A 20,383-nucleotide genomic window follows, 5' to 3' on the forward strand; every position below is an offset into this window, starting at 1 on the left:
TTTCAGTTTATGTGCATTTTGTGCTGATTCATCTAAATCAGTCCTTTGAGATGTGTTTACAAGGCACTCCTCAATCCTGAGACTTTGATGCTTACATCTAAGGAAAAGTTAGATTCACAACCCTACAAATGTCTGTAAACTATATTTCTAACACCTATTTTTTTCTCTGACATCTGAGTTCAATGGTTAACACTGTAAAAGATTTCCTACACATACAAAAGCCTGCTGGTTCCCAAATCATAAAGGTTTTTAGACAGTGGAAACCTGAATTCATAGACCTGCCACTAGTCATTTTTTTCATCTGTCATTCTTTTTATTGCTTTTTTTATTCTTGGGAGTTGGGACACAGTAACAGGTTACTTTAAAGGAGACTGTATGTGTAAACCTTGAGGTATTAAGGTTTTCTGCAATCTGCTAATCCTGTTCTAGAGCTTTGTTTTATAATCTTATCTCTATAGTAAGAAGTGTAAGTAGGATTTAGAAAAGGCAAATAATATAAGCAAGGTAAAATAGTCAGCTTTGTGCTATTGCAATGAAACATCAGAAGCAACTAGTTCATAAAGAGAATAGGTTTATTTAGCTGGCAGTTTTGAAAGTTCAAAATCCAAGATTGAGTAGGGTGGGTGTAGAGGTCAGCATTGGTTTGATCTTTAATAAGGGCTGCAGATGGTGGCAATCATGGTGTGAGTACATACGGGAGCAAACAATCAGGTGTCCAATAGAAGCAGAGAGAAAAGAGAATGAATGGGCAGGATCATGTATGCTTCTTTTACAACAATTTTAGAGTGCTCAAGGGGAACTATTAAGAGGTCGCACATAAACTCCTTCTAAGAGCCCACCTTCAATGTGTGTAGGACTTTCCATAAAGCCCTACCTTGTAAAGGTTATGCCACCTCCCAATGATGCCATCCTGGAGACCAAACTTAACACATGCACCTGTAGGGGACACTCAACCTAGAAACCATCGCAGGCAACACTTATTTTGAGAACCAGTTGTGGCTACATAAGCTTAGGACATGAACAATCCAATAACTTCAGAAAAGCAATTAGCTAAAATTAAACTCCAAGATGTTTGTATGAGGTCACCATTGGTAAGTTACAAATACTAGACTTGAACTTAGTCTGGCTATTAGAAAAATTAAAGGGAAGAGTCATGTAGTTATAGGAAATGGGGTACTATCTAGTTGTTTGCATGGTCTAGCATAGGAATTGGGTGCTTCTAATTCTTTCTTTTTATTCCTTTTCTCACTTCTTATCTCTGGTTTTCTTTGCAGGAAACCTTGTCTTGCCACCAAGCAAGAGTTCCTCGTAACAGCTACTTTTCTGCCTCCTATTTCATACTTTATTGCACAAAAGAAATGCTACTCCTGTCTGCCCTATATTGCTGTATAGAAAATCCTGAAGAATAGACACTTTGCTCAAGTGTTAGCTCCTAAACTGCATCAACAACACTCACAAAGTTTTAGATGCAAAAGCTTTCTTCCATGCTCTAACACTTGAGATTCAGAATCATTTGGTCTACATGTGCCCAGATGTATTAGTTTTTACCAGCCTTGCAGGTAATTCCAATGAGTATATTGAGACAATTCAACTTTGTGACCAGGAGTGCTGTGACTGCCAGTCTTCCTGAAAATAACACATTTGGCATGGAGAGAAGAGCAGTTCTCCAAAGGAAGAAGATGTTCTTCAAAAGGAAGAACACTCTTTAATGCACAAACAAAACAATACTGTTCACTACATCATATGTACAGACTGGAAGTGGGAATTATTAGAATATCATAGTTTGAAGCTACCAAAAAGAAAACACAATGTTATAACTGTTTGTCTAGCCTGGAACTAAACTCTTAAGAATTAACAAAAAGAAAAGCTTCAAATAGTGCTAGGCAGTTATAGAAGTTATAGCTGAAATTCAAAAGATTCCATTTATATACTTAACATAATTATAAAACATTGATAATGTTTTATACATATATTAAGATCAATGAAGAAGCTAATAACTTACTACAAATATAAGGATTATATACATGTACACACACACAACGCAAAGCAGAGTATGTACCTGTCACTTGACTGAGATGCAGAGTGAAAACATGAAGTTATTCTGAAAATGACATCTTCCAAAAAAATAGGGTCTACAGAAATGTGTACGTGTATAAAAGTCTGGGATGTTACAGGAAACTTTTAGGTAATTTGCGTATGTTATTTCTACTTTTAACCACAACACTATGAGGTACATATTAGTAAACCACATGTTGGGAAGAACACTAAAGCCTTTAATAGATGAAGTAACTTGCTTGAGGTCCCATAGGAAGTGACTAATCCTGGATTCAAAACAGTCTGTTTGAATTCAAAGACTGTGCTTATTGCTCCTGCTTATACAGGCCTACTTTTGTTCTACAAATCTTGCAATATTTTCAGCCAAAGACAAGAAAACTGATCAAAATTCACAGATTGTTTGTCAATTTGTGTTTAATGTACATGTATGTTTGGGTTATATTTATGTATTTAAATATAATACATGTATATATTTTTCAAACATACTTAAAATACACACTAATAATGAGACAAACATAAACTTTGGAGTTTAGCTGGAAAGTTATACAATATCAAAAATTATTTAACTAAACTAGAATAAGATTTGCTATGGCTGATTATATAACCTCATCAAATATTAACTTGGACTCTGGAATTTATTCCTGTTATAATTGATTGAAAATTGCTAAAGCTATCCCCAAATGAGAAATTTAAAGACCAAAAATCTTTCTCTGCATTATTTGAAGTAATAGATCCTTAATGGTATTTGAGTTTCAGACATTTCACAACAATCAATAATATAAGATAAAAGAATTCAGCCGAAGAGAATCAGTCAGTCAATGACATTCTAACTAACTGAATATTTGGATGAAGCTGGAGAGGCCATCATTTGATGACTTTAATGGCTCACTTCTTACCTGGAGGCCCACTAAATTCCCATGTTAACCTCCTTAACCACCAAGCTTGCTTCACCTGTAGAAATTTTCAAGATTGAATAAATGGCCATTTTTCTCTGCTTCCTAAATTCCAAAATAAATATACTTATTTTTGAATAGGTGAAAAAGCAGCTCACAAAAATTGATGATTTATACTTGGGAAAATGACTTAGATCTTTGATTTTTTGTTGTTGTTGTTAGTTTAAAAGGAATATCTCTGACTTGTCAGACAGAATATTCAAGTAGTACCACATGTCCATACATACATTCTATATCTGTTAGGAAAGCACTTCAAGTATTCCTTTTTTAATAGGGCTGGAGACAGAGGGGAGTTATAGGAGGTGATAGACATTCACTTCAACATCTTGGCTAAATTGTGGTCATGCTTGCTGCTCGGGGTTTTGTAGATAAGATGAATCTATTATCCATGCTGGTCAACCAGCTTCTCATGATACAGATCATGTTGGGGGACAGAGTCTACTAATTTCATGCAAGGAGAACTGATGAATCACTCAGAGGCATGGTATTTACTAATATACCCTTGCTAATGCCAGACAAACCCAGAAGAGCTCAGGAAGGCTTCAAATAACACAGGTGTCCGTGCTGAGCGGTTCAGATTGTGTTAATGAAAGGAGTTTGTTGGCATCTTTGATTACTCCTTTCTTTTGCATTTTCCTATTTTATAAAACACTGGTCCTAATATGTTTTAAATTATCCCTTCTACATTACTATTGGATGAATTTAGCTATTAATTTTGTTTCTGAAAAGGCATACCTGTATCCTCTTCTGAATCGTATAAGATGTATACCCAATATTACAGCCAAAGTGATCTTTGTAAAACACAAGTGGGATTATGTCACTTTCATGCTTAATATTCTTCGAGGTCTCATATTGCCTTTAGAATAAGATTTATGTTTAAATCTTTTTGTATGTTATTGGAGGCATTCATGTTCTCTGCCCTCACCATCTCTCCAGCCTGGTCTCTGAGTCCTACATCATAGCTTGAAGTGCAGTCACTAACTACTTGAACATGTTAAGTTTCCATGAGTTTTTGAACATTTGCATGCACTACTCCCTGACCAAGAAGCCTTCTTCCACTCCTTTTTATATGGCTAGTTTCCTCTCATCTCTCATAAGCCTACTGATATGTAGAACCTCAGGGATGTGCTCAATCTGGGCCAGAAATCCACAGTACTCTGTTCTTCATGGTTTTTGCCTATTTTACTTCTCTGTGTCCTCTATAATGCTGTAACATTATATGAAACAAGGGCTATGTGTACCCAGATTTATTGAATGCTTGCAAAATTAATATATGTAAGACATTTGTAGGGTTTGCTATTGTGGCAGATGGTTGATACACTAGACAAAGCTGCTGTAGAAGGGATTCACCAACTTGTCCTCAAATTGCCAAATGATTTTTTCCCTTTCCATGTCATCCTGGTAAATAGAGAACACAACAAAATCCCGTTCAAGAAATTCACTGGAAGAGACAGAATTATTCATCATTTAATATGGTAAGTATTCTACCTATGTTAGTTTTTAAAGAAGCACCCTGTCCAAGAGGGGAAAGTCAAAAATTTATTGGAAGAGATGAGATTTGAGCTTAAGTTTGAGGGAAGTCTTATCTCAGTGATAATGAGCTTAGATTCTAGTCTCTGTTGGGTGTGGAATTAAATCCTAATTCCATTCCTCACTCATTCTAAGACTTTTTTCTCTGATTTTTGTCTGAGTTTTGTAATGACAGGTGATTTAATGTCTGAACCTCAGTATACTACTAGGTAAAATGGAATTTGCAAGATCCACTGCACAGGGATGTTATTAAATGTGATCAGTTCATCATTAAATTAAATGTTATAGAGATTAAATATAGAAAAAATATAAGCTGTAAATGCATATTGCAAGGACCATAAATTTTTTACCACTGGATGACTGACATCTAGCAATGTAACAACAATAATAAAGCAGATCATAAAAGAAGTTCTTGTTAGTATAATGTAAATAGCTCATTGAAATTGGGAAGATAGGTTTTTAATAAGTTTCCACGATGATACCAATGAATAATGCTTTTGAAATGGTCATGTGAACCAAAGGAAATATTAAGAATAACTATGCATGCTGTTCTAACCTTTAAATTAATTTATTATTTCATAACAAGGTCCCTATGAGGTAATTACAAAACTTTATATTCATTCCCAGATGTGAAAATTGAGATCCAGAGAGGTTAAGTAAGCAGTTCAAAGTCACTTGACCATAAAGGGATAGAGCCAGTTTTTAAAACCTGAATTCAATCCAGGCCACATGTATGTACTGCATTGTCTTCCAGTGGTAAAGCCAGGCATAACCCATACACATGCCAAATTTTCATTGAGTATATATTACATTCCAGACAATATTCCAGGCAGACTAAATATAGAAATTACACACACACACACACACACACACACACACACACACACACACACATACTAACGAGGAGACAGACATTAACAAATTCACCAAATAAATAATGTAAATTTCATATGATAATAAATGCAACTAAACAATGACAAAGCTGTGGGTTAGGAAAAAGAGTGATGGGAATATTGCTACTAACATAAATAAGGTGGACATACAAACTTCAAAATTTTTCTGAGGAGGTAACATCTGAGCAGGTATTTAAATGACAAAAAGAACAATCATGTAAAGACCTAAGGAAGATTTCTCCACACAGATAGAATCACAAGCATAAAGATCTTTAGATGGAAACAGATTGAATTTTTTGAGGAAAATCAAGGTCAGTGTGGCTAGAATGAAATGTGTGAAAATCCGATGTGAGGATGTGATATTGGAGAGAGGAGCAGGGCTGATATTGTGTAAGGTTTGTGGGTGAGGAGAAAAGGTGTGATTCTCACCTTTTGGAAGATTTTAAGAATAAAAATGATATGGCTTGCTTTATATTTTGAAAAATATTACTCTGGTTACTTGGAGGAACACAGTGTGGTGAAAGTGAAAGCTATTACAGTGGTTCAGCCATGGAATGATACAGGTTTGGACTCAGATTCAGCAGAGCAGGTGGTAACATTTGATTGACTTTGAAATATATTTTTAGGGAAGCTCCACGAGGACTTGCTGATGATGCTGAGAAAAAAAAAACAGTAATTAAGTAAGCCTTTAGAACTGTTTTGACTTGATAATAAGGAAAATTATAGGACCAATTAGCTAAGATGAGGAATATTATGGTACAAGCAGCTTTGGTTCTGAGGGAGAGAGAGCAGGGATGCTGAGATGCCAGCTGGACAGTTAGCTATGCACATTGAATTTAGTGGAGAGGTTCTGGCTTCAGGTTTGGGAGCTGTCCATTGATAGGTAATATTTAAAGCCATGAGTCTGGAGGAGAGGTTAAGAAGAGGTCTGTTCACTGGCTATCCAAAATAATCCAACATTTATAGGAAGAGCCAGTAAGGAGACAAATAAAAGTTTAGACAATAAGGTAGTGAGAGCACAGGAGTATAATTTGTTGAAAGTTAAACAATTGACATCTTTGATGAAGGAAGCAGTGGCAAGCTACATCCAATATTCCTGAAACGTCAGGACTGATGCTTTGACATAGCAAAATGGAACCTGCCATAACTTTGATAGAGAATTTTAAGATGATTGTTGAGACGAAAACATAATATAGGTTAAAATAAGAAAATTATGTAATAAAGGGGAGTTAATGAATATGCAATACTTCCTAAAATTTTGGTAAAACAAGATAATGAGACAATGATAGCAGGGAAATATTGGGTTAAGAGAGAGATACACACATACATACACATATACACAAAAGTGTCACTTGACCCAATGTTTCCCTGCTACGTGTGTGTGTGTGTGTGTGTGTGTGTGTGTCTGTCTGTCTGTCTGTCTGTATTAAATGTATTTGGGAAAAAAAAAGAAACTGATATTGCAGAACAGAGAAAAGATATACAGAAACAAAATCATTTAATGAACAAGAGAGTACAGAGTTTGGCTCACCATAAGTGAAGAGTTATTGAAGAATCTTGGAAAGGATGAAAAATTCCCTCACCAACTAGGGAGAATACTCTAGCAGAACCGATGGTAGGAAAGTGAAGAGGTTTTCACTTGACTGCTTGAATTTCTTTCAAGGAAAATGAAGGGAATTTAACAGTTACAAATGAAGATATGGGAGAGAGGCTTTGTTTGTGTGTGTAAATTTGAAGAGATGATAAGATATTATGTTGTCTCAGTGAATAAGAAAATGTTTCCCCCACTGGAGAAATGTGTAAGAATTGCCAGGAGTCTTTGAGAATGCACTGAGTACACGCTAAAAATTTTAAAATGAGATGAGGAGTGTCTCTCCACACTTGTCCAGTTAGTCAGGTGTTGGCATGGAATGAATAAGGTGACCAGTTAACCATAGTAAGTTAACCAGGGCTGGGGTTTTGCTGGCTGAGCACCAAAAGGGAGCAAAAAGGAAACAAACAAACAAAAAAAAAAGTTAAGGGTCTAAGAGAGGAAAAGTTAGTGTAGTGAACAAACTAATATTAGTATCTGCTGGGTGAGGAGAGAAGGGAGGGCATAAAGAAGCATGAAAACTAAAGGAAATAGTGAAATTGGTTTAAATTCCCAATAGGAGTCGAAGGACTTTTGAAGAGGGGTACAATAAATGACAGGGACACAGAAGAAGTACTGTTCAGAGAAGATTATGCTTGACACAGAAGCTTTGGAAGGGATAAAGTTAGTAGTGGCAAGATTCACAATATGACTGGGAACCCAAGTGCAAGAAGTGAGGGAGGTGAGATGCCAGGCTCAAGATCAGGAAGCAAAAAGCATCAGAACTCACAATTACCTGACTCCTACTGAATGCTCTCTCTCACACCAATTAACTCCTTTTTTTTTTTTAATCAATAAAACCTGGCTAAACAAATGATGTTCTAGACAAGTTACTTATGTGTATAGTGTGGGGGAAAATCAGAAGAGCTGGCTTTGCAGGTGGGACCTGTTCAGTTGCACAGGTCCTGTATTTAGAAGGGCTCCCCATTTTCATTTTGCACTGAACCCCAAATATCAGCTAGCCAGAGATTAGTGATTTAGAAGTGTTATTTTTCTCACTTGGCATAATTTACCATAAGCTTCACTTTTCTCTATTTAACATGCCATTAACATTTTATCAAAGTTCATAATGGAAGTATTAAAGATCCCATCTGTCAAACACTTAACTTTCAATGTAAATTTCCTTTTAAAACCACTCAGAGTTAATGAAAATTGGATGGAAAATGAGAAATTCCCTAACTCCAAAAGTGAATAAGCAGTAAATTAAAAAGATGATATAATTTCAAAGTGTGGGCCTAGAATTTTAATTCATACTTAAATGATGGCTTACAAAAAATACATTTTATTTCTTCTTATTAGTATATGATATGTTTATAATAAAAGGTTTAGGAAATAAAGATAAATAAGAAGATGAAACTGAAAATTACCCCTAAATTCTTAACAATATGCAACCACTTTTAACATTTTGGTGTATATCCTTCCATATTTCACTTAGGTGTTTATATGTGCATATTATGTAGCTCTATGTTTTATTAGATTATATTTTAAAACTTGATTTTTAAACTTGATACTGTATCTAGACAGACCTCATATTCTTGTAATTAAATATTTTTCTTAATATTTAAGTAAAATTTATTTATATTATATGGGTATATAATAACATTTTACACACTCTTGCCAGGCTTCACTATTATAAATAACACCGATATGATAAAAGCATTCTTGTGTTTGTACATTCCTATCAATATAATTTGTGGATCCAAAGGTGCCCATTTTCAAGGCTTTTGATTCTTACTTTCAAATTGGTCTTTAGTATTGCATTAATTTCTAGGCTCATTCATTGGATATTAACACCTCTTCATAATTTTTGCCAGTTACAGACAAAATCTGTTTACTCTCCTTGTCTTTCTTGGTTCTTAATGAGGGTGAACAGGTTTTCATGTTTATTTGCTTTCCTTTATGGTGGATGTCCAGTTAATTATTTTTGATCACTTTTTTTCCCTCTGGATGCCCTTTAATTTTTATTGTTTTGTAAAATAACTAGATATATATTAGGCTTGATTTGCACCAAATTTCCTTTAATGGGAACCTCTGTCAAGGTCCTTCCAACATATTTGAACAGCTCTCCAAGGTTGTTTTTTCCCCAGTGGGGTGGTTTTAATATTCATTACTCTTTTTAAAGCTAAATAAAATATGCATGATTACTAGTTCTGATAATATCAATATCACATAAATAAGATCTTGCAACATGAGGAATGTGTGGCCAAAACACTAAGAATGAAAATATTAAGAGAAAAGTACTATATAAGCTCATGATATATTTCTGTTTTTTCCATTCATTTTTCTAAATTCAAGCAATGCACTTTGTATACTGAACATTCTAGTTATTTGGTCTGCTGTCTCATTCTCTCTACTGCAAGCATTTCACTAATATTCCTATTTTGAGTCCTATGGGAAACTTCCAGTTTATAGTACATCACTGTATATAATTTCACAAGATAACCAATGAGTACCTAGAATGTGAAATGCAAAATTAGGGCTTTGAATTAGTTTCTTACCCTCTCCAGTGTAATTTCTTCAAATTCATATTCAATTTCTGTCCCATTGACCTATGAATAGGAAAAAGATAGAGAAAAGCATTAAATACAGATTGAGGAGGAGAAGCAACATTAAAAAAGGGTTTGGGAATATATTTTTCATTCTGGCTATGAATAAACCACATTTTATTGGTATTTATAATTATACATTTTCATTCAAATAAAATTTAATGAAACCTACTTTAAAATATACAAATGAGACACTAAAAATAAGCAGAGATTATTCTATGTCTTAGAATTTTGTGATTTTTTATTTTTGCAGGGAGGAGGAACAATACAAAATATGAATTAAGAGTTCACAAAGAACAAATCATCTAGGAACAATGATAATTACAAAAGAAATAGTTTTCTCATATCTTTAAAGATTTAATAACTGAACATTAAAGTATGACCTCAAAATAGTGATAATGGCAGCACAATCACGTTATTTTTTATAGTAAATTAGCATTAAGAATGTCTGTGTTGGGCTGGGGATGTCGCTCAAGTGGTAGCGCGCTCGCCTGGCATGTGTGCCACCCAGGTTCGATCCTCAGCACCACATACAAACAAAAGATGTTCTGTCCGCCGAAAGCTAAAAAATAAATATTAAAATTCTCTCTCTCTCTCTCTCTCTCTCTCTCTCTATATATATATATATATATATATATATATATATATATATATATATATATCTTAAAAAAAAGAATGTCTGTGTCTGCTAAGAAATATCTTTTATTGATCTAAGCTCAGGTAATTCATTTCAATATTCTTTTATATAATTTGTCACAATCCCTGATAATGTAACCACACCCATGTACTTTGGCAGCAATAAGAGCAAATCAGAATATGTTTTGAAATTCTTAGAGACTGTTTTAACCATCCAACCAAACCTTGAATTGATTTGAATTTACAGAAATAAACACATTTTAACTGCAGTCAAGCACCGTAGATTTCAACAAATGTTGAATCATAGAGAGTTGCTTTAAAGTAATCCAACAAATATTCATTTCCCATTTTTATCTATCACAGTTTTTTTCTTAGCCAGGCAACACCTCTGAGCAAGATAATTCTCAAACTGGCTGTTTTCTCTTTCTAATTTGTCTCTTGGCAACATCATTAGAATTTAGTAAACAAACAGAGAGGCTAATAGTTTAATTATAAAACTACAATTTTTGGAGGTTCTACTTCAGTTTAGTTTCCATCTTGGAAGAATGTAAACAAAGTACTTGCAGATTAAAAGCTTAATGGAAGTAAGAACTGGACAATCAGACCCTTCACCTAAGCCTGGCAAGAGAGAATTGATGAATGGAAAAAGAGTAAATGAATAGATTTATTTATCTGACTTACAAACAAGTATTTGCAGATACTCTTCTATGAGGAATTTGGAAGTAGTAGTAACAACTGGAGGTGTAATTGTAGTTTTATAATCAGCACATATACAGAACGACTATGACAACGGCCTAATGTGTGTCTGCTACTCATTCAGAGAATATTTTTGATTATTCAATTACATGAGTTAATTGGTTAATCACATTTTGCTGTGTTACTACATTATCAAACAGCCCTAAACTAAATTTGATTTTCTGGGCTTCAGCAACTTAATGACTCACAGAAAAGACTAGATGATGTCAGAAAGCTTCAGCAGCTTTATAGAAGTTTTTGTTCAGCACGTGTAACAGTAAGACAAAAAGAAAAAAACTACAAAATCTCAGGCTCCCTGTATATATATGTATGTATGCTTGCATCTGAATTTCTTGCTTGCTTTTTATAACCTCCTATTTGATAGGAGGAGGGCAGTGAGGGAAGGCTGAATTAATGTGATAGGCTTTCATTCTCGCAGTATGGCTCCATGAAGCTTTTCTTTGCTTCAGTGCTTCCCTAGAAGTCTTTCACATTATTAAAGTGCTGCAAACTGCAGAGAAAAAACAACTTCAAAGACAGAAAACAAGCCTCTGATAATAAATATCTAAAGATCCAGGGTGAAAGAAATTTTGCTGGGAGGTGCTTAAGAGAAGAATATTTTAGTGGCATACACTGCATAGGGGTAGCCTATTAACATCTCTAGAATCATAAATGCTGACTCTTAGATACATGTGAATCCTAATTGGCATTCCAAAATTCTCGAGTCAGCTAGGTGAACTATCCATCCCAGGCTTCTTTGTATTCCATGGGTCTTTAGTTTCCAACCTAAGAAAATAGTGTCATTTGACTACTTCAATAGTACCCAAGGTTTTTTTTAAATATAAGATTAAATGATGCCATCCAGCATGAGTTCTTTGAAAAATAAGCATCCCATGTCTACAACAGGATATGGTGAAGTCATAGAAGCATGGGTAAGTCAATATTGCACACTTAACTGGTGAATATTTAAAACATGGAATCACAAGAGCCAGTGTAGGAGTATAAGAAAGAGATTTGAGAGGCTCCGGTGTTTTTTCTTTCATCAGTAGGATAGCATGGACTACATTCTGCCTAGGACTCCTAAGAGAAGAAATTCTTCAGCTCCTTAGCAGAGATTTTAATGGAAAGGATGAGATAGAAAAACTAGGAATAACTCCTTTTTAATAAAAAATTGCAGAAAACTGGGCAGTGACGTTCATGACCATTTGGTGCCTTTTCAAACCAGTGGACAAGCACAATATTCTTTCAGTATTTTTTCCACATTCATTTAGAGAGAGGTTGTTTATTGAGTGGTGAAGAGCCAAGGAATATCTGCCATAATTCACATCTGCCATAATCTTGTGCATCCTCATTCAGAAAAAAAAAATCAAAATTGTGTTGTGAATGGATCCCAGTGTTGTCTGGGAGAGGGTTTTTAGATAATTCACTTTTATGTGAATTTGCCTTGATGGTCCCACTCTAATCCCAATCAGCTTTTCAATATATGACTTCCAAATAATGAAGTTCTCTTCCTGGAGAGTATATATTTTTTCTTAACCAATAATAATTACTGTGATGTTTGAGCCCGTTGGTAATGTTTTGTGTTCCTGATAGTTCGGGGTCTAGATAGCTGTATGTTCCTGTTATTCCAGCTGGCCCTAACCATCACTTAGAGTGTCCTCTCTACTTGGTGCCTAAAGAAGCGAGAGCCCTGGAATTTTTTTTTAGACTCAGAGGATCAATACAATAAATGGAATTTCATAGTTTTCCCAGATGAGTTTCTCTTTAGATGCTTGATTTTTCTGAACCTGGTGGTTATGTGATGTCAGCTGATATGTTTCTATGGTGGACAGAAAATCAAATGGATACCACACATTATCCTGTACTATTCAGGGTATTAGCCTTCTCGGAACTATATGGCTGCTAGGTGAAGAGAGTAACCTAGAGCTCACAGAAAATAAACTTGGTACTTAAAGTTATGATGTCATAAACTTTGAATATTTTGCATATCTTTCTCTCTAACCTTTTGTTAATTTTACTGTCTATTTTCCCTTTAGTTATGTAGCATGCTCATGCCTGGATGATGAAATAATTTGATTGTATGAGGTAATTTTAACTCCTGAAAAAAAGATATTTTTTCATGAATAACATATGATATCATGTTTTAATGTTATTTAATTTTTAATGTTTTTAAATTAGAATATTAAGTAATAATGTCTCTGAAAAAATTTTTGCTCTTTATCAACTTTGTAGTTTCATTAAAGATATGATTACAATGAACTCCAGAATGAATAATGTTTATACATTCCCCATGTGACATAAAAAATACTGAATCAGGGATATCAAAGTATTGACATCTTTAGAATAAACACAATTCTACCCAATGAACAATACATGGATTTTCATGAAATGCAAAAAAATGGTGATAGATACTGAGAAAATAAAGATTTTTAGATACATCCATATTCTCAAGTAATGTTCAGCCTTTAAAGAGGCACAGAGACACAAATATATTAAGACATTGTAGAAGTGTGAGAGCTGTTATATAAAATAAGAGAAGTGAACTAGAGCCACAGCCCCACTATTACCTCATGCAAGGTCTATGCAGATCTGTTTACTCTGTTGTTTGGATTCCATTCCTCAGTCACATAGAATATGATAGATGCTGCACTAATCTTATCCCTATTATAAGTAATTATTACATAGTAGATGAAAATGATCTCTGATATCATTGTTTTACCATATTACAATACTATTGGACTCTGGAAAAATGGTGATGGTAATGGAGACCAGAGCCTCAGGTTCCCATGGTTTCTTGCCACTTCCAGAGCAAGACATGGGTCATATAGTTTGCTTCATAAATAGCTGCAGCATAAAGCACAGGACCTGTCACATAGCTGCATGATGATTATGTAAATGAGTAAACGCATGAACCAATGAACCTCAGGTTGCTAATGGGGATGCAATTTCTATTGGGTCTAGGCCGTTTGTCATTTCTAGTTTATATAACCTCACCTCCAACACTGGTTATTTTTAGGAACCCTGACTGGCAGGGTTATGCTACCATCACACACTACAGCAAATCTACATACACACTTGCTTGTATTCTTCTTCCTTAGTACTTTGCCAGTATTTGTCTTTTCCTTCTGTTAGAGGATAGCTTCCAACAAACATGTCAAGTTTTACTCTTTACACCTGAATTTTCTATACACTCTCTCTCATAAGTTCAGTAGGTTTGAATGTGTATTTCAGAAAAAAAAAAAACCAACAACTCAGATTTGAATCCTCTTTCCAACATTTATGTTGTGTGAGAATGTAGGCTACTTCCTTAATCTCCTAAAATCAGTTTCTTCATGTTTAAAATGGTACTAATAATTGTACTTTCTTCATATGGTTATTGTGAGGATGAAATTAGATAATTATGTAAACTACTTAACACACATATTAAGTGATCAAGAAATATAACTAAAATCCTATGCAATTATTTTCTGAGACTCTATGAAATTCTTGGGAGAAATGAAATTGCACATGAGAATTGTCTGGCACATAGTAAGTCTTCAATAGTTAGAGCCATCATTATTAGTTCTGGATAACAAATCTGTAAAGGTTAGAAGATTTATTTGATCAAATACTGAATTTTTGCTAAATTTACCCAATAACATGAAATATCAACTTATTAAGAAAACAAACTGTTGACTACAAAATCTACTAGAAAACTTTTCCTAACCCAATCATCTGTTTCTTGATACCACTTAAGATGCAACACTCTGTGGACAGAAATCACCTTAGCTTTTTCTCTCAAATCCAGTCACTTTGGCCTTCACTCAGAATATTATCTCAACTAAACCTTCTCCCAGTTTTATGTCTACTCACTCTTGCATTTTTCTTTTCGTATTCTCTTGCCCTGTACTGACTTATATATTTTTCTGTTATAGGTGCTCACTTTCCTGGCTGCTCTCATGACATTCCCTACATTACCATCTTCATGACAGCATAGTTTGCACCATCTTCATTTTTATATCCCCGAAGATTCTGGCACCAAGAATCTTCGTTTATAGTTGGTCTCCAGAAGAATAGTGAGAACCAAATAACCTGAGTTGTCCTTAATTCTTATTCATGTTTATATTACTATAAACAGCCCCTAAAAGCCGCTGTCTTTTCTTATGAAATATGACTTGAATGAATCCTTCTGTTTCAGGCAACAGGAAACCACATTTACTGGTAATTCCTAATTTAAAAGCTAAATAAATGAATGAAAACATTAACACTAATTGAGCCCCTACATAAAGGTGAGTGAGATGGTCCTGCCTTTGAAGAACTCAGTGTAGCAGAGAAAGGGAGGAACAAATGAATGGAAGCAAGGAACAAAGCAACATGTACATTGAGGTAGATGCATGCAGACTGCAGAGGTAATACAGGGAAGGGATCTGTGTTTCCACCTGGAACTAGTAAAAAAAAAAAAAAAATGGCTTCATGGAGGAGATTGGGTGAGCTGAATGTGTTTGTGGACAGGTGTTCTTTCTACTGAAAAATACACCAAAAGCCTTCCTATTACCAGATGGTACTTCTCTAACCTATGAACTTCTCTGCTGTGTCCCTTCTCCTTAATCGATAAGGTTCCCCAGTGGAGAGGAAAGTAAATGGCAGTATCATGCCCTTGCCTTGGTTCCATTCTTTAGCTTCTTCCTCATTTGTACACTTCAAAGATCTAAGGTTTCTGGATAAAGTTACCTTCTTTTTTCTTCAAAGAGGATTGGGGGAAAAGGGTAAGGGCATTTTTGCTCTACCTCAATCCTAAAGAAAGAACAAATGGAGAAGGCCAATATTCACTATCCTCTCTTTTAATCATATTTATACTTAAAAAAACTGCTGAATGTCAAAAAGACAATCAAGTGCTGAAAAAATACAAAAAAGTCCACCAGCCTGGAAGCTCTAATCAGGACAAAAGCATCACTAAATAAAGCTGGGCTCTGCAGGCATAGTGGTGCCTGACTCTAATCCCACTCAGGAGACTAAGGCAGGAAGATCCCAAGTTTAAGGTAAGTCTGGGCAACTTAATAAGATCATTCTCAAAAGGCCTGGGATGTAGCTCAGTAGCAGAGTGTTTGTCTAGCATTCATAATGCCCTGGGTTAGCACCAGCACCCCTAAAACAAGATGAAATAAAGTCAGGAGTTTTGCATGCATACAATAAACTGTCCATCCCATTCTTTAACTAATGTCCCTTCTCAACTGCCTAAAAACTTCCCCTCTCTCAAAGTTAAGAGGCATTATCAAAAGCTTAGATTCTGAAGTCAAAATACCTGAATTTCATACCAGTTCTGTCACTCAAAAGCAGATAGAATTTATCTTTATCATGCATCATATACATTTGTTTGTCAATATTATCCATTTAAACCTTGGTAAATAAAAAAAAAGGTTTTCTGTTTAAGCTCTGTAGAGCACCTGCTTTATCTAAGGTATGCATCTAGTTATTGTATGAGTACAATTCAGTTGCAATTTTTAAACCAGCTCCTTTTTTAAATTATTCAGAATTCTACAAAGCTAATCCCAGTTCACATTTCTTACTTTCAATAAACACACAAAATTATAAAAATGATTATTGATATTCTTAGTTAAGATTTTAATTTTGGTAAGAACACTATTCCTATTATTCACCTGAATGTGTTTTACCAGTAAACTCTGATTTTCAAGTTAAAACTTCTAATCTTAATTAAACTTCTGAGCTCAGTGAACTGCTAAATTATAGCTTCCACTAAATAAAGAAAAAATATTATCACGATTCTATAATCTCTTCCATTTTGAAACACTTTTTCTTTTTCTATTTTTCTTTTAACTTTCTCTGCCCTTGTTATTGTCCTTATAAATAAGGGCCTAGAAAAGAAAAAGAGAAAACATTATGTTTAAAAAATTTAATTAGGAACCATAGGTTTCTTTTTTTAATTAGGTAGTTTTTCCTCCCTGTAAAGTCATGACAAAAATTTCTCAGTATTTATGTCAGAGGAAATTAATGAAAATGACTTAGAGTTATTATATGTATAAAAAGAACGTCTTTATATATACAAAGTTGTCTTGATTAAAACATTTTGTAGTGAAGGGAAAAAATCTAGGTACTTAGTGTGTTCATTTCTGGTTTGCCCCTGGTTTAGAAATGGCACCTTTCATCCCAGCTTTTCCTATTGTTTTGTACCATGCACAGGATGGAAGAATACACAGGTGGGTTTAATGCATTCATTTGACTCCAGCCTGACACAATCTGTTTTGTTCTTTGGATTTAAATATTTCATGAGTTTGAACATGTTCTCTGAGATCACTAAATGGTGTTAAGAACACAATTGATCCATGCTTTTAAGAACATAATGATAAAGTCCCCTTACTCACCTTACCACTCCCCTATGAAATCACTTGATCAGTTAAATGTCCCAATGAATCAATAGCTCAAAACACAGAGCCAAAAGAGGATAAAAACAAAACTGAGTGCTGAACCCTAAGATGAGACTTCACAAATACAATAATGTAGTCAGATAACCAAGAATATTTTCTTTTTCACTTGGGTATCAAAATACTATAGTATAAGGCAGAATATTAGTGTCCTCCACTGCTTCCTCATCCTCACTCTTTCCTTTAGCCCCTGCAACCTGGTTTGCATTCCACCACCAGAAAAAAGCCAAACCCAAAGGATCTGCAAAGACCTTTTCACATTTAAATACAATCATCTTTTCCCAGTCTTCCTCCTCCTTGGTTTTCATGCAGAATTGGCCACTCTGGCATGGCCACCACTTGACACTTCCTTTTCCTTCTCTTCTCTTCTGTGGTATATTCTTGACGGTCTCCTCCCTACTGCTGTATCCACTGCATTTGTGAGCACTTTCTTTCCCTGCCAGAATGGGCATTCACAAACCTCTCCTACTTATTGTTTTACAATATTTAAATTTTCATCTCACCCACCATTTTTTTTTTCTGAATAATGCTCTAACATCACCCTAGTCTCAGTAAAGCAAAACCAGAGCTGACCATCTAGTCTAATTATAAGCACAATTTCCCTCAGTCTTTCCTATATCTCTATAAAGAGAATTCTCTTTTCCATATACATCCTTTACATATCTATCATCCTATTTCACACCAAAATGGTCATTTTCCTGAAGATCATTGATATAAATCTCCTATAAATATTTCTGCCTATAATAATATATTCCTATTATCTGTTAAGTTTTATCTTCCTAAAAAGCTGTGTTTTCATTGTAAAATTTTGTTGCTCAAGAAGCTTCAAGTAATTTTTCTTTGTCCCTAAAAAAGAATTCCAATCATCCCTCAGCTGTCTTTGACCTACTTCAAGCTATCTACTCCATTTCCTGTATTTAAAAACGTTCTAGGCAAATAATTGTGCCAAACTTAGACCAAATACCTCCTTCTTTTGGTATCTTTATTAATGTCATAGTCTCCTTGAAATGTCTTTGCTCAATCTATGCTAAAATCCTAATTTAGAAATGTATTTTGTGGGCTTCATTTGTGCATAGTAATTATAAAGAAAAGTGGGTTTAACTGTGGCATATTCATAAATGGGCATAAAATAATTTGATTAATTTTACTCCCTTTAACCTCCCCTTGCCCTCCTTGCCTCCCCCTCCTGGTTCCCTTCTTCCACCCACTGGCCTCTCTTCTATTTTCATGAGAATCCCTCCCCATTTCCCCTACTTTTTCTCTTTAACTTCCATATATTAAAGAAAACTTTGAACATTTGTTTTTCTGAGTCTTGCTTATTTCATTTAATATGATGCTCTCTAGTTACATCCATTAGAAAATTGTCTTTGAAGTCCTAGAATTTCCCATGTATTTGGTTAGATGTGCTTAGTAAGCAAAACAAGGTCTCTGACCTCATGGAACTGAGTTTTATTGTGGAGGGAGCCAAATATTGTCTCTTCCATAAAATCAAAAAGATCTTTCTTACAAATCCCCTGAAAATCATCAGTTTCCTCTCTGTTTTCAGAAAAATGTGCCAATAACAAATATAGTAATTATTATAATGATTACAGTGATTATTACAAATAATGACTGCTCACAGTGGTTATTATTACTACTGTACTATTACCACATTGACTATACTATTACTACTACTACTACTACTACTACTACTACTACTACTACTACTAGGTTTTGACAAGTACATGTACTACATGTCAGGCATTACTATAAATTAATCTAATAACTACAACAATCCTGAAAGTTTGGCATTAATAAATGAAAGCTAATTTCACTATGGAAGCAGCTTAGTTTTTATATTGGACAGTTTCTCCAAGATTGCATAGCTATAAGCAACATAAAAGTAGGACTATCTTATTCATCCTTCTCATCATGTAGTGATGGAAAAATAAATGCTCAAGTCAATTTGTTAAGTAAAATTTAAAAAAACAGTGAATGTAGGGAGGGAGGAAGGAGTGGAAATAGCCATTGTTTGAATCTAATGCCTGATATGAAAGCACTGATCTTTCCTTCTGGTCACATAGCAAAGCACCTCTCTTACTGTGCTTGTGGACTTCCTCTTGCTCCAACATCTTGTACTGAGCTTCATCTTCCTTGATATACTGTCTTCTTGCTCAGATGAAGCACTATTAAATTTTTGTTCCTCTTATGGCACCTATTATAATGATTTATTCCTCACAATAGCCACTTTATAAATAGCCATTGAAGAAGTAAATCAATTAAATCTTATGTTAAGGGATTCTTATTTGTTATAATCTTTAACACTCCTTTATGTTTAAAAGCCCTACTAACCATTGTCATTTTCTAAAGAAGTGAACTACCTTAATTTCTTTCTAATGATTTTACTTCAAATCCCGCTAACAATAAGCTGTCTCACTTTTCATCTGAATATAGGTCACACTTTCAGCAGCTTTCAAGATCAATCCATCAGTCAACAAAAATGTATTTACTGAGTGACTGCCCCCACCTGCTTTACTAGCTCACACAATCTCTTTTTATCCTATTTTAAAAGTGCATCCCTATCTTCATAAGCTTAGAAAAAAAGCCATGGAGCCACATCTCCCTGCTAATTCATCTAAAAATCTGTGTTTCAGGAAAAAAAATGCTTTGGGTTGCTTGTTGCAAAAAAGGTCATATCAATATTTATGGACCAGATACTAAAGGAGAGCATTCTGCTATTTTATTTTGTTTCATCTTTCCTAAACTATCCAATGACAATGACAGCACTGATTATTAATGCACTTCAGTACCCTACCTACTCTCCTGCCTAGTTGATAAAATATAAGAATTGCAAGGTTTCAGTTGTTCATATGTAACTTTTATAGATTATGTTAGCAATAGTATTTCTCTTTCACATACATGAATGCATTCCTTCCTCATAAAAATCTTATATAGGTAGATATTATTATTATCTCAGTTCTGTAGATCAGTGAACAGCTAACAGATG

General features: G+C 34.5%; 1 protein-coding gene across 25 annotated transcripts in view; it reads right to left on the minus strand.

Moving 5' to 3' along the window:
- Dlg2 (discs large MAGUK scaffold protein 2) overlaps positions 1-20,383 on the minus strand; it is a 1,969,681-nt gene that overhangs the window by 615,948 nt on the left and 1,333,350 nt on the right. For all 25 annotated transcript variants that reach the window (XM_021725176.3, XM_078046781.1, XM_040285028.2 and 22 more), the window contains one exon: positions 9,560-9,610. In XM_021725176.3, the coding sequence (XP_021580851.2) occupies positions 9,560-9,610 (51 nt within the window). The remainder of the gene's footprint in view (positions 1-9,559; positions 9,611-20,383) is intronic.

This window comes from Ictidomys tridecemlineatus, chromosome 4 (assembly GCF_052094955.1).
Source record: "Ictidomys tridecemlineatus isolate mIctTri1 chromosome 4, mIctTri1.hap1, whole genome shotgun sequence".
Taxonomy (NCBI): domain Eukaryota; kingdom Metazoa; phylum Chordata; class Mammalia; order Rodentia; family Sciuridae; genus Ictidomys; species Ictidomys tridecemlineatus.